The 16,189-nt window shown below is 36.0% G+C and overlaps 1 protein-coding gene across 1 annotated transcript in view; it reads left to right on the plus strand.

The window, feature by feature from the left end:
- Positions 1-16,189, plus strand: part of LOC143896154 (uncharacterized) — a 51,600-nt gene that overhangs the window by 31,086 nt on the left and 4,325 nt on the right. The window contains exons 3-10 of the mRNA XM_077403751.1: positions 10,981-11,347; positions 11,739-12,023; positions 12,455-12,728; positions 13,009-13,213; positions 13,631-13,815; positions 14,617-14,812; positions 15,325-15,537; positions 15,779-16,009. Of these exons, the coding sequence (XP_077259877.1) occupies positions 10,981-11,347; positions 11,739-12,023; positions 12,455-12,728; positions 13,009-13,213; positions 13,631-13,815; positions 14,617-14,812; positions 15,325-15,537; positions 15,779-16,009 (1,956 nt within the window). The remainder of the gene's footprint in view (positions 1-10,980; positions 11,348-11,738; positions 12,024-12,454; positions 12,729-13,008; positions 13,214-13,630; positions 13,816-14,616; positions 14,813-15,324; positions 15,538-15,778; positions 16,010-16,189) is intronic.

The raw sequence follows: 16,189 nt of genomic DNA on the forward strand, positions 1-16,189 counted from the left end.
AATTCTTTGATAAAATAAAACCTAAAAATTTAATTTGATTTTTATACTGCTCTCATATTTGAATTATTAGAACCATAGAACCGTACATTTCTATTTTCTACAGCGTTTTGTTTGATCAATGAACAGAAGCAAAAAGAGCAACGAACGGTGCATAAAGTTCAATGTAGTAACGCAATAGCACGGCTGACGTTAATTGGCCGGTTCTACTGATGCGCCTGCAATAAAGACGCCAGGCATCGGCTGAACCAACCAGAAGGGTGCATTAGCCGTGCAGTCAAACCACCGTGCAGCGCGACGCGTGCATCTCTGCATCGTGATGCAGCGGTATCCTCGGACCAAGACCTTCGGCGTCTAGGTGTTTGCCGGGGGGTCTGCGAGCGTGACGTGATTCTCCGTGGCAATTACCTAGCATCTCTCTATGAGCTATGTAACAATGTTGCGGCACAGGCCGGTTGCTCAAAGCGCTCTCCATAGATTGATCCGCAAATAGAGATATGTAATTTATGCACATGTTGTGAATATCAAGATCGTGGCGTTGCGTGGAAAACGAAACATGTTTACCCAATGCAAACGTGTAATATTATGCCTCTGACATTACGCAATATGGTTGCTTTCAAGAAGTATGTTACAGTTGAACTTATTTAAAGGCTAGAATTATAAAGCGCGATGACATTAATCCTCAAATGCATTAGACATTTTCTCGGTCTATATATATATATATATATATATATATATATATATATGTAGGTCCGGAAGTATGTTCCGGGACTTTTATTTTTGATATCGGTATATTCCGGGACATTTGGCAGTTTCCAGGACTGTCCTGGAAAAAATTGATGTCCTACGGCAATTTTCGGGACAGTTTTTTGAATCTGATTACATATATATGCGTTATATTCCAGGACTGTACATTTCAAAAAACGTAAACAGTCCCGGAACATACCTCTGGACCTACATATATATATATATATATATATACCAATATATATATATATATATATATATATATATATATATATATATATATATATATAGGATATATATATATATATATATGTATATATAAATTATATACTTATATAAAATTATATGTACAAGGAGATATAAAGCTGAGAGGCATCTTTCCGAATAAACGTTAAAAATGTTACTCGTTACTCAATGAATTCAAAACTTAGAAAGCCTAGAGTGTCTCGAACTATGCTATTAAATAACTAATAAAGGTAAATGAGACATAAAAAATTGAATGAAAACTGTGTATCTTGATTGACCGTGCCTTCTGTTATAATTTGCAGCGTGCCATGTACATGCCTCTGACATTACGCAATATGGTTGCTTTCAAGAAGTATGTTACAGTTGAACTTATTTAAAGGCTAGAATTATAAAGCGCGATGACATTAATCCTCAAATGCATTAGACATTTTCTCGGTCTATATATATATATATATATATATATATATATATATATATATATATATATATAGGATATATATATATATATATATGTATATATAAATTATATACTTATATAAAATTATATGTACAAGGAGATATAAAGCTGAGAGGCATCTTTCCGAATAAACGTTAAAAATGTTACTCGTTACTCAATGAATTCAAAACTTAGAAAGCCTAGAGTGTCTCGAACTATGCTATTAAATAACTAATAAAGGTAAATGAGACATAAAAAATTGAATGAAAACTGTGTATCTTGATTGACCGTGCCTTCTGTTATAATTTGCAGCGTGCCATGTACGCGTTATTACTAAAATTTCACTTTCTCCGTTGATCTTAATAACAAAAGGCCTTAACGTAATGACCCGATCTTTATCATTACTGCAATCAAATTATTTCGTTATTGCATTTCACGTACACGCCTCTCAAGTACGATTGCATTCAGATTGTTGGGAAAATTTCACGTTCATGACTAACTTCTCGTAACGATCAGCATACTCTGCTTTTTCTATATCGCAACGGAACATGCAAAAACGAAGGTCAGCCTTAGTGAAACTTGGAATTAAAATTAGACGCATATCAAGGAAATAAAATATCTTATTTCTAGTAAAATATATATTAAAATTAAACAGAATAACTATATATATATATATATATACAATTTTTTAAAATCTTTTACGTAACATTGACAACATCGAGGATTTCAGTCTCTTTTACGGATTTTAAATAATAAATTTCAAATAAATTTACTTACAATTAGTAATCAAAGTTGAGGTTGGTGATATCGCGTATCGCATGAACACATAACTGATGTGCGCATAAAAGTTTTGTTCTGCAATACGCTATTTTATATCTACATCATCTGCATCGTTTACTGAACATGCTTAAATCTTATCTCTCATTCATACGACAACTAACTCGTCGAAATGAATGGCTTCTTAATTATATTTATTATCCTGTAATAATTATAATAATTATAACAACCATATAATTCATAATTATCGGTCCTCGTACGTCCGAAAAGCGACAAAAAAAAGCGTCGAGAGATGCTCGAACGCGATAATGGCCGAATATTATATCAGAAACACTGCCGTTCATCGGCAGAAGGGAAAGTCATGGGAATATTTTACGATCGCAATCTATATATCGTGTTAGGCGAGCGGTACCGATAATTACGGTACTGCGGAAATTACAATGCGTGAACTAGCGTCCAAGTCGGATCGGTCAGCCGCTTGGTCGACGTAGAAAAAAGAACTTCTCGATATATCGGCCGATTCCGAAGGTGGAGTCGCAACTTTGTGTCACGATCGCCAATGAAAGTACTTTATTGCGAATTGCTCATGCGAGCATAAATTGCGGCGTGGGAGACGATCGGAGGAAACTTGCTGGCTAGGTACTTGAACCAGGAGTTAGTAGATTCTAACGATATTGCTGACCGTGAAATTTATTCCTGTGCGTGTGCGTATAAATAGGCACTTCCGGCGGCAACGACGACGCAGTGGCGGGATAAGCCTTTCTCTTATAACGATCGCTCAAGCGAATCATTTATTTAAGTGTCCCGCGATCGTCTTATTTGCACTACGGAGGCGCTAGGAAAGCAGATGTTCGCCCGCGGCTAACGCAATCGCGGTGAGGATCTTTACGAACGACGATGAAGATCAAGCGAGAACATTGACTCCGACGCTCAGTATTAATTATCGATTAATTGCCCGGCCGAGCCGAGCTGAGCCGCGCGGTAAGGCGTCAGGCAATCGCGTTATCTCAAGGTCCGCAGGAAATCGGTCGGTTCTTACAATTAGTGGTTCTAGCGGTAAGTCGGTAACGACTTTATTCTTGTTTTGGAGATAAATCACGTGGAAACGAAACGTTAACTTTCGAAGACGGATGAGCAATTAAGAGGAGAGCAAAGGTGCGAGGTACTTTTCGATCTCAACTTAGATGAACGTTTAGATAAATGGATGATAGACGGAAGAGCTTATTTTTAATATGCGACGAGTCTTCTATCATTCCGGACACATTAAGATCTCTTAAATCAGTCTGGATTGGTGTGAACTACGCGGATGTAGAACGTTGCGATCTTCCATCAGCAATTGCAGCATGTTAAAAGGGCGCTTTTCGACACTTTTCCAGCCTTCCTGGATATCTTTCACGTCAATTCGTAACGGCAATCATGAGGAGAAATATCTCTCTCTCGCGCGCTTGATCTTCGGTTTAATACGAGAAACACACTCGGTTCTCCACAGCGAGCACTTTCAATAATGCGCCGATCAAGCTGGAAATTGACGTACGCTAATGATGAATACGTTCCCTGAGATAATTTCTCCTATCACGATGCACGTGGCCGCGACTAACTTTCCGTATGTCGTAGGTTGTAATTTGAAACACACAACTCCGCACAGTACCGGAAAGACCCTCCCTCGATTTGCGGAGCAAATCGTTGTTATTACGTCCATTAGCGCAATCGAGGCGGCCTTTACGTGCCGTCATTATACCGATCTTAACGCGACCGCTCCTCTTGTCACGTCGACATAATCTCTTTTCTCCCCCCCCGTTTCTCAGTCTTTTTCCGTCTCTCTCCTTTCGCGCAAGCATGTATCGGCGTTGCAACGGCAAGAGCAACTCTTCGAGCCGTTCCATAAGACGAGACGAGGGCAAGGACAAGGCCAAGTTTGTGAGCGGATCATCACACTTTCCATCTGCATTCCCTCCGGCTTATGTACTTCTCAGCTAGATCTTTTCAAGTAACCACAGATTGCTTCGCAATTTCACTGTAATCGAGTCTTTCTATTTTTTGAATTTTGCGAAAAAAATTCGCTAAAAAATACATTATTAAATCTACAGAAATTTTTTTTAATTTTAATGGCAATAAAATCTAGATTAATGTAAGAATTTTGACTTAATAAGTAATAAGAACTTTAGATAAAGAAAAAATAACTATTATATATATAACTATTTTTTGTATAATTGCTGCAGACAGATCTAATAATAAAATTCTTGCATATATACACTCAAGTTAGTAATTTTTTGTAAATCAGTTTCTTAAATGAAACAGTATAAATTAATTGAATTAAGCGAACCAAGCTTGCGAATATCCTCTGTACATTTTTTGCCTGCAAAACGAGGTCGAAGGACTGCGATCAAGATGCGACATTATAAGCGTACTCGACTCGATACCGTCGCATCATAAGTCGACTGCTGGCATTTTATTTGAACTTTCACAAGACGGATCGCAATCTCGGTCTAGTGACTCCCACGGTAAATATCAATAACATGCATATATGGTGAGAAGAAAATCCGATCCTTCTGAAGCGTTCAAGACGGATAATGACGCGAGATCTTTCTTATTCGTGATTTCTTGCAACTTGTAGCGCAATCGTCGGAAACATATCTCTTCTTCATGGAGGTGTTAATCTCTTCACACTTTCGTTCTGGCTGATACGATGAATCAATAGTTCCGTAAATATGAGAGCTCGCATAGATTCTTATCCTTCACACAATTTGGCACGCGAGCACTTAACTGCTCGAAACGAAAGTGCACTTTTATTTATCACGCAATTCCGTGATTCCGCTCTCACTTCCTCGCGCATCGCATTGTCCGTTTGTAAACGTTACTTTTGCATCTTCTTATCTTTAAGATCACACTGAAGTAATCACTATCGTAATTAATCCGTTAAAAAAATGATAGTATTATCCAGGATTTGTATACAATTTTATTTAAAATAAATCAAAATAAAAATTTTTAATGTTACTTCGTTCACATTTACTTTTCCAGAAACAACGCGCACACCCGTTACGTGCGCTTCAAATCCTGCGATATCTTACTACCGCGGTGTCTTACGTGTCTTGTTTGACATTTAGTTTTGATTTAACTACTGGGAGATCATTAATTATGCTCGTTTTGACCGTCGCTCCTGATTTCATAGAAGACGTCGATGTACTCGCAAACGATAATGCTTCATTGCCTTGAAAGTATCAATGAACGAAAACACAATCGCTAATAATTGTGAAATTTTGTATAATATCACGAATTCTTGCTCTGTCTTGTATTTTTGCTAACAACTTTTTTCAAAAATGTTTTTAAACGTATCGAATGTACATGTAGTCTTGAAACACTTCCTCTGACGCTGAAAAGATGGTTCAATTTCATTCAGATATCAAAAGCAGTCCAAATAAAACAAAATAAAATATATGGGAAAGGGAACTGTGTCTGTTCTGAGTTGTAAAAAATTGAGTTGGTTGAAAGGCGGTTCCGTTCAATTAAAGCTGTTAAAGTAACATAAGATAATTAATGGGGGCGGATACCGACGTCTCTGAAGGGTCTTGCCAGGCGTGAACTTAATCACACGCCAGAAATGCAGTGCATTATTATGCAGGGTGTCAAATTGCGTGAAAGAAAAGCAAAGAGATGTGAAGTGATCGAAGAAAGTGCGACTGATCAGACACGCGAGATCGCGTGCCAATCAACCGAAAATGAGCTGTAACTTCTGTTTCGATACTAAAAAGGCAACGTTAAATCTTTGACTGCAAATGACGTTTCTTTTGTAAAATTGTAAATTGAATATATTGAATATAAGTATTGTATGAAATAAAGAAAATAGTATGCTTTATTAATGCAATACAGAATGAAACAGAAAGAAATTTGACGTTGACAGCATAAGTATTTACATTCAGAGAAGAAATGAATGGATGAGTTTTAAATCTTTCAACTACTACGATTTAAGAAAATTATAACAATCTTTATAGCTTACAGGTGTAAATTAAACAAGTAAAATAGAAGAGTGAGCAATTTATATATTATTCAGGCATGCTGCTGATGTAAAAATGAAAATTGCAAAGAGCACGCGGTAGGACAGAGAAATATGCGATGCTCAGAGTTTATCTCTCAATTGTCGAATTTGATAGGTTTTTTCTGAATGCTTTTACCGATTTTTTTAATTCTTCTTCTGGCGTAAACATAAAAAAAAAAGAAATCAATGCCAATCACCAAAGCATGCGGAAGAGAAAATTATGTAAATTACACGTTGTGCCGTGTTTGTTTTTTGTGTCATTACACGAGTTCGACGTTCGACGTCAAGTTAGATGATCAATACTCTCGCGAAAGCTCGAATTATAGTAGAATGCATATAATTAACTCGAAAGTAACGTTTTTTGTGTCGAAATTTAGATAGTTAATTTCAGTAGAAACGATCGAGACGTTTGCGTTTCGCGACATTTGCTACGGAGAACCTGCAACTTCTCGACACGTTCTGCTTTGGTACGTCTATTCATAATCCGACCAGCTCTACGATATTATAATAAAAGCGAATATATCAAAATGTAGAATATCAGTTGACGGAGCGCTCAGAAGTCGCTCATCATTACGTCAGCAGCGATTATAGGGACAATTATCGCGAGAGCATCGGTCTTGCCTCAGGATGTACCGTTACTCGGAAACCGGTCGAACAATCGTGGCAGGCGGTAAAAATAGCAGTGTGGCGAATTAATTGCCGCGCGAAAGGAGCGGCGGGGCAGCGTGAAAGCGTGATTCTGTCTTACTTAATTCATTGTTTTTTTTTCCTTGCACAACTGTGACTTACGACTAAATCGTCTTACAACAACGCCGTCACCCATCCCGCCCGGTATAATAAACAGCCAAGTCGCGAGGGCTAGTCGTTACACGCCCGCATTATGCACTCGCTCTAAATGACGCGACCGAGCTAGCACGACGTTGCTTCATCGCCGCATTGTCATCGTCACGGCGAGCATCCATGTGACGGTTCCTACCGGACGCGCAAAGTGGATTTTTCACGGCAAAGATTCAGAAATCTCTTGTCTCAGACTTTCTTCAATAAAAACTTCTTTTTAACGAAACACGCCGAATATTTTAAAAAAACATTCTAAGAAACCTGGCTCTTCGTACGTACTAAAAAATTCAACGCAGAATTTATGATTGAAACACACAATGTAATTTATATATTTTCTTATTATAATATAACTTAAATTCATAGTTTTTTATATACTATTTATTTGTTAAAATTAAAATATCGAATACTCTATTAAGATATATATGCATTATAAAATTTGTACATGTTACGTGTACCTATACTGTCTTTGAGCAACATACACACATAAAATTGTGACTCGAAAATATATATTTTTAAATCCAAGTGCGTAATGAGAGAGATTTACAGCATGTTTTCCTGTTTCCATTATTGTTTTGCAAATATTAAGTGCAAAATGAATTTTTTTGCAATCTTATATCATACGGAAATGTATCATACACCTATAAAACGTATAATCAACGTGAAAGCATAAATCAATAAATAATGTTCTCGCGACAATACAGACTCTCGCGGATTACAGACTCTCCCAGGCGATAACTGGCGGATGAAAAATTCTTATATGGACAAACAGGCATGACTTTTACGAAACTGGACCATAGTAAGTCGTTATTTTGTCGACTGACGGATAAATTTCGTAGAATCGGCGTGCGGCAAAATAGCGAAATGCAACACGGTGGTGCTGCGCACCGCATGACTTTTATCGGGGTATAAATCATTCGGCAGTTGGAATGGTATTTCTCGCGGTGCGTTACGGCCGGAAAACTCCGACTTCGACGTCTATCAGATCGACGTCGATCCAACTCGATCGGACAGATCGCAGGAACTCGTAATTCAATACGTGCCCCGTTACATCACTCGCCGTGTAACACGTAACGATTCTGATGGGAAAAAATTAACTAGCGCACGGCGCGCATTTGTAGTATTTGTACTCCGATGCAATTTCGCGGGGTCCGAAACGCGACCGATCGCAGAATTAATCGCTCACATTAAGTCGTCTACGTAATCACAGAATGAATCAGAGTAGAACAATCCAGAGTGATTTAGGTCATTGAAAACAGACAAACAATTATAAATATAAAAAGATTCCAATAATTAAGGAAAAAATAATTTATATAACATTTTGAATAGATTTAGATTTATGAAATGTAATTTTTTTTGTTAATGACTTCAAATATCTCGAAATAATATGAATTAAAATGTAGTTTTGTTACTTTTATATTATTATAAAAGCTTTTTGGTCATATACACAAAACTAATTCTCAATTGTACCTATCTGATCCCGAATTCGCTGCAAACGAATAATTTTCAAAAATTTTATTAAATTATTTTAATATTCTTTTATTGGCTTATAACTTTTTATTTTAATCTATTGTGTACATAATATGTTAGTGATGTGTATTCAAGGATGTTGCAGAAATTTTCTGCGGTTATCTCGGTAACAATCCCAAAGAGACGCTGCAAATCATTACACTGAAAGAAAACAATTCGATAAAAAGTAAGAAAATAGTTTCGCTTGAGTATAAGAACGGGAGATGTCGGTGCCACCGCAAAGAAGCGACACAAAGTTGTGTTACAGTAATAATCACGCTGAACTTGTTGCAGTACTTATTGAAAAACGCCATTTTTCTTTCCTTTCAACAAAGATTATAAATTTGTATTGATTTTTCACATATAAATGTATTAACGAAGTGCAATTTTTTTATTTTTGACCAAATTAAAGAGGTAAAATTTATATGAAATAAATGTAAAATCTGATTTAAAAGACAATTTTATATTCAATATTTTAAGATATTGCTTAATTAATGTGTAATGTAATGTAATGTAAAAATTGGGCAATAATTCTAGATCTACATCATATAAACTAGAATGTTGTTGAATTGTACTTTATCCGATCGAGCATTTACGATCAATCGGTAAAACATCATATCTGTAAAATCCCACGAGATATAGATCTGAAGATCTCACAACAGACAATGGTAGCTGATCTTTACTAATAGCGCATTCTATCGCAGTATGCCTTTGCTGACGTCAAACGTGACTTACAATACGCGAATAGTTTTCTCTTTCTTTTTGATTCATGGAATTTTGTGTCGAAGAAGCTAATCTGATCTGTTATGCAATGACGAAATTAATAAAGGTATTTTCTGAAAATAGCAATATCCGATAACGATCATCCAATTACATAGAAATACATAGAAATTTCAATCTCAGATATTTAAGTCTCGGGTATAGATACTATTAAAAAAAGTTGGATTGGAAGTACAAAATAATTTTTTTACAATTTCTTAATTTTTCATCAATTTTAAAGAAATATGTTTGTTTACGAAAAGTAGAAGTTGGACTCAATGCAAAGATATATATATAGTTACAGTTTAATATACTCACTTATTTACAATCGATAAAAATGAAAATATGTAAAGCCTGATGTGAAGGTTTTAAAATATTGCGAGTACAAATCAGTTACTTCGCGACTAAGAAGACGCGTAGGATCTCTTAAATTACAATCGGAATATACCTCTCTACCTTCTCTAAACAAGAATGCCGTTTTATATCTGCGCCAGGAATGTCAGGACTTCATCGAACTTTCACGTCTTGTATTCAAGTGCACTTATTAGACCTAATCTAAATCTGACAGTATTGCGAAAAAGGCAGCTTTCTTCTCTACTCGAAAATCATTTCCGCTCTGCGGACGATATTCTGATTTTCTGAGCTACGACCCAATTGTCCGCGAACGTAATAAGTATGTACAAACATTGCGGGACTGCAAATCGCGATGGAAAGTTTTAGAAGATTTTGCAGAATATCAATTTTACATTGAAAATGTTCGATTCTCTTCGAAGGGTGTCTCGACTTCGATGTATACGTAGCTATTCATGAATTGTTGCAAATTGAAAGAAATTCTATTAAACGTGATACGTAACGAGTTGCGAATTACTGTAGTCAAACTTTTCCTGCTTCTTCTGCATCGTATTCTCACACGACTAATCAATTCCGGAATAGAAACAGAAAGACAGCTCGCGTAATGATAGAGTTACGCCACCGTTCGTAACTTACGACAAAATAATGATATATCACACGCTGGTCGCACAAAAATTCGCGAGTAACAAGGGACTACTATTTCGCAAGTTGGAAATCCAGTGTGTTTACGAATAGAAGAATAAATGCCTATAGACACGAGTTCTGTTTTATATCTTTCATGGCTTCTCATTTAAAATTTTCTTGAAAAGCTATTTTCTATTGCAATTGAATTAATCTGTGAAACGGAAAGCTAACAAGACTTTGCGTTTTACGCAAGTTATTACTAAATTAAGAAGAATGAAATTTCTCAGAAATAATATTCTGCAATATTCTGTAAATAACTCGAATGCATAACGTTAAGAAAATATCAAAAAAAATATTAATGATGTTTATTTTTTTTAAAGTTTGATAAAACTGCATTTTGTCTGTTTTCAATCTCACCCTATACGTCAAAGTTATTAAAAATTAAGTTTGAATAATCCTACGAGAACGACATAAGCTCACACCCATACATAACTTTTGCGTGTATTAATTAACATTTCATATGTAAAATGCATGTTAACTATTCTTAAAATGTACCTTGCTTAAATGGACCTGCTTCTTGCATTGTTAATATATTTCTAATTGTTTCTTCTTTAATTGAATACTGGCTAATTCTTTCTCGAATTTTTATTCAAATGTCATATATTAGTTCCAGATCAAGTAACAGCGGCTCAGTCAGTGTCGTCCTTCTGGAGTCCCCTCAAATCAACCAATATCTTCTCTCAAGACAACCGCGGGACTTTCTTCCCTACGGCCCATGGCCTGGTGCAAACTCACCCGACAAGTGGTGTATTCCGTAGCGGTTTCGGCGGGGAGGACAACCTCGGCACTCGGGGAGTGACGATGAGGCCGCCGAGGACGCGGCCTCTCAATTATAATGAACGTTCTACCGCTGAATTGCGCCGAAATCCGTCGCTCTCATCGCCTGACGAGTGCGCTCGCGCCTGCCGTGAGAACGAGCCCCCCAGAATATGCTATTATCACTTCACACTCGAGCATTACACCGTACTCGGCGCGTAAGTATACATATCTACGAAGTATTTTCGATTAACTTTTAACGATAGAAGCTGTAAAGCGACTAAAAAAAAATTATTATATTATTTTATATTTATAATTTTTTATATTTATGATATTACTTTATTTAATTATTATTTTATTCAGTAGAGAGAGATGATATTAATATTGTTTTTATGTATGGTCCGCAAAGCAAAAATTATAATTTATAATTTTTACACAAATAATCTTTTTCCAGAAAAATAGATTTTCTTTTAAATTAGTATTAATTTTTATTGACAAAAATATTGTTGAAAACTGAGCTGCTCTATGTCTATATAGAGTTGCAATTTTTTTAAAATATATGTATTGCTTAACTTTTTTAACTAGTATTGTGTAAACATGAATTTTCAGAGCGTGTCAAATATGCACGCCGAACGCTACCAACTCCGTGTGGAGCGAGTGTCAGTGTGTCTTGGCGGACGGAGTGGAACGAGGTATCTTAACCACGAACAGGATGATCCCTGGACCGAGCATTCAGGTGTGTCAGGGTGACAAAGTCGTTATTGATGTAGAAAATCGTATAGAAGGAATGGAAGTCACGATTCACTGGCATGGCGTATGGCAAAGAGGATCTCAATATTACGATGGTGTACCTTTCGTGACGCAGTGTCCTATTCAATTGGGTAATACATTCAGGTACGTAATCTTACTTTTAGCAAATGTATATTTTTTATAACAAATTTATATCATTTATTGAAGAAAAACTGTGTAACTTTTAATTATTTGCTGATATAGCATGTAATTTTTTTATTTTTGTAGATTATCTACGTTTAATAAAATGACAAAACATTTTATTAAATTTGTCATAATTCGAAGAAACTGAGAATTTTACTTGATGTTTTAAAAAAGGACTTGTTTAAAGATTTAAAAAGCTTACATCATTTTAAAATGATGTATAACGATTATTATCGAAGAAATGTCTTCATAAATGGTTTTCAAAATTTTAATTAAGCTTCATAAATATACAACATACACGTTTCTTAACATATGTATATATTGTAAAATTTATACATAAAAATTTTGTGATTTATAAAATAAAATAAAATAATTATATGGCATATATGAAGGTATCAATGGACAGCCGGAAATGAGGGTACACACTTCTGGCATGCTCACACTGGCATGCAAAAAATAGATGGTGTCTACGGAAGCGTAATAATCCGACAGCCACCGAGCAAGGATCCCAACAGCAATCTGTACGATTACGATTTAACCACGCACGTAGTACTCATCAGTGACTGGTTCCACGAGAGCGCTATCGAACGTTTCCCTGGCCGCCTTGCAGTCAACGTTGGTCAAGCACCAGAAAGCGCGCTGATCAACGGGAAAGGTCAATTCAGGGTACGTTACTTATGGATATTAATTGATACTGAACAGAGAACAATATTATCTAACATTATTAGATAAGCAGATTTTAATTTACAATTTATGACACAATTTTTTTCTAAGCAGATTTATATTTCTGAATATAAATTGCAAATAAAAAATTTACGATTTTCCAGACATTTCATACAACGTGTAAATTACTGTTAAAAAATAAATTTATATTATAATCACTAAACGGAAATTTTTTATTTTCCAATATTTTGTTGCATTAACAGCTTGTATTTTTTTATTGCAGGATCCTAATACCGGTTTCATGACGAACACGCCTCTCGAAGTGTTCACGATAACTCCAGGTCGTCGTTACCGATTCCGATTGATTAATTCCTACGGATCAGTATGTCCCTCCCAAATTACAGTCGAGGGTCATACTCTTACTGTTATCGCCACCGATGGTGAAGCAGTGCAGCCAGTACAAGTGAATACCATAATTTCATTCTCAGGTAAAGCAACTAATCCAAATTCATTAAAATTTTTTTATTAAAATTAAACAATTATTGAATAAATTATTTATGAAACAAGGCAAGCAGAAAAATTACTATTAAAAAGATGATTAATTTTTTTTTATATTAGAATAATTATAGATCACAAAAAAAAATATATATAGGTATATCACTAAAGCGTGCTGAAGCATGTTGTAAATGCATGAACTTAATAAGTTAAAATGTCATTTGGCAAATAATTAATTCAGTTAAATGCTTGATTTAAATAATGATATCGAGGAAAATTATTCGTATGACAGATTTGATTGAACACAATCAGCGCCTTAATGGTGCGTTCTTCTCAAGACTGATTAAAAGTTGATTCCATTGTCAATCCTGCACCAAGTGGCACATACAGTTGTACTCTCTCTCTCTTAGGTGAACGTTACGATTTCGTCATAAATGCCGATCAGTCTGTCGGCGCTTATTGGATTCAGCTTCGTTCTCTCGGAGAATGCGGAATTCAGCGAGCGCAGCAGCTGGGTATTCTGCGATATGCTCGTGGTCCTTATCAACCATCTACTCTACCGCCTACGTATGACTTTGGTCTTCCTCAGGGCGTTGTAAGTATATTTATTTCCTATATTAAGAAATCAAAGATATACGTATCATATAGCTCTTCGTTTGACGTAAAGACAAAATTAAATTTTTCTCATAAAATTAAAATACATCCAATTTCTGTGATCTTATGAAATTTTTTCTCTGTATGCACTGCCATCTGTGCGAATGAGACAAGTGAAAAAACGCTACATAGATCGTAAAAATAAACTATAATTTTTTATTTAAATTTAAATACTATAATATCTGTACGTTTTAACTAAGTCAACTAAGACATCAATTTTAATGTGACTTGTATATATGAACGAAACGTAACAGAGGAAGATTTGAACATTATCTTCAAACGATACAATAGAGAGCTTTCTAATCTATATCAGTTATAGAAGAAAAGATGTGCGTAACACATTAAAAAAAAAAAAAAAAAAAAAAAAAAAAAAAAATATTACGCAAAATATTAAGTATAGAAGAAAAATTCTGATAAATTGAAATTGAATTGAAATCCCTTCAAATTCAAAATCTTTTTATTTAAAAGAAAAATCTGTCGAATGGTTATAAATTATAATTCAGAATAAATTTTTGAAAGGATTAATGCGACTATATTACAAGTGAGGAACTAATATGCTTTTATATTCTATAGAATACGCTTCGTGTTAGATATTAAGTGTGAAAAAATTAATTGTATACGATGTGAGCTTAGTACAACACAATTTTTAGTTGTTAGAAGTTATAGACTTAAGAATGTCTTTTAATAAATTAATAAAGCTCAAGGCGCAAGGAACGAACCTTCAAGCATTTTTTCTCTTCAGGTCCTGAATCCTCTGGATGCCATTTGCAACCGACAGCGCGAGGATGCGATTTGCGTGAGCCAACTGAAAAACGCTCGTCACATCGATGAGGGTATTCTGCAGCAACGCCCTGACGTGAAGATCTTCCTGCCGTTCCGCTTCCTGTTGTACAGACCAGAAGAGGTCTTCCAGCCGCAAACCTACAATCGCTTCCTCGGTAAGAAAGCGCTAATAACTATCTTAATTCGCAAAAAGGAAGCAAACGCATCACGCGATGATTGCGTATGATTTTGGCGTAGACGCTGCATTTTCTTAGGCTTTCTTAGAAAGATGTGCCCCTTCGAAAAGGGATACAATTTAGGTACGTGTTGCATGCAACACCATGCGATCCCTAAAGCTACAAAAATTACGCGAGGTATTTCAGTAGGTACTTCACAAGATACATTTGCTATGGCGGTATTTTTTCTTCGAGACTCGCTAATATAACAAACTGAATAAAGCACTAATATTGAAACGGAATCAAACGTACAGTGTTCCGGAACCATCGTTGCGTTTTTCAATTGCATATATTTTAATTAATTTGAGGTTTTGAAGTTTTTTAAACAAAAATATACATATAACTTTTTGTAACATTTTACACGATTTTTAAGCTCTTTCACTTTAGAGTTTATTTTACATTGATTTAATACACGAGAAACGATTCACTGTATAATTCCGATATGTCCGCAGTTGCGCCGACCGGTGACCACGTGATTTCCCTCGTGGATGAGATCTCGTTCACGTTCCCGCCATCGCCTCCAATCTCGCAGCTCGAGGACATCCCACCTGAACAATTCTGTAACGGTGATAATAGACCAGCTGATTGCGGCGCCAACTGTATGTGCACACATCAGGTCGACATTCCATATAACGCGGTCGTCGAAGTGGTTCTCGTAGACGAAGGTATGCACACCGCATTCACTATGATTATACTAGCTGTCTTCAGACAGACTATTCCGGTATTGAATAAAAAGTTGCACTTCAAAGAAATCGCGTTAAAAAGGAGCGCAAAAATCTTATATTTTTGATCCTATAATTTCTTTTTTATTACAACACAATTTTTTGATCGTGAAACAAATTTGTTTTCATTAATCTTATAAAGCTACGTAATTTTTTTTAAGCCTTTGTGTATGATTGATTACAGTACAACAACCCAACCTGTCGCATCCATTCCACTTGCACGGATACGCGTTCAACGTAGTCGGTATCGGCCGTTCTCCCGATAGGAACGTAAAGAAAATCAATTTGAAGCACGCCCTCGATCTCGATAAGAAAGGTCTCCTGCACAGAGAGTTCAACCTGCCCCCCGCTAAAGACACCATCGCTGTTCCCAACAACGGTTACGTCATCTTTCGCTTCCGCGCGGACAATCCGGGTAAGTTAACAAGGACAATTGAAAACTTCTCGCGCGATAGTCCGATGAGGTGCAAAGCGGCTTCCGTTCGTATAGCTGCTCGCATAATTGCGAAAGTTTGCACGGCAGTCACGGCACATTTGCATGCACTGACCTACCTCTGTTGTGCGTTTTGTTCAACTATACTCTAAAATATCCGGT

This window comes from Temnothorax americanus, unplaced genomic scaffold (assembly GCF_048541705.1).
Source record: "Temnothorax americanus isolate GAGA-0224 unplaced genomic scaffold, ASM4854170v1 Scaffold18, whole genome shotgun sequence".
Taxonomy (NCBI): Eukaryota; Metazoa; Arthropoda; class Insecta; order Hymenoptera; family Formicidae; genus Temnothorax; species Temnothorax americanus.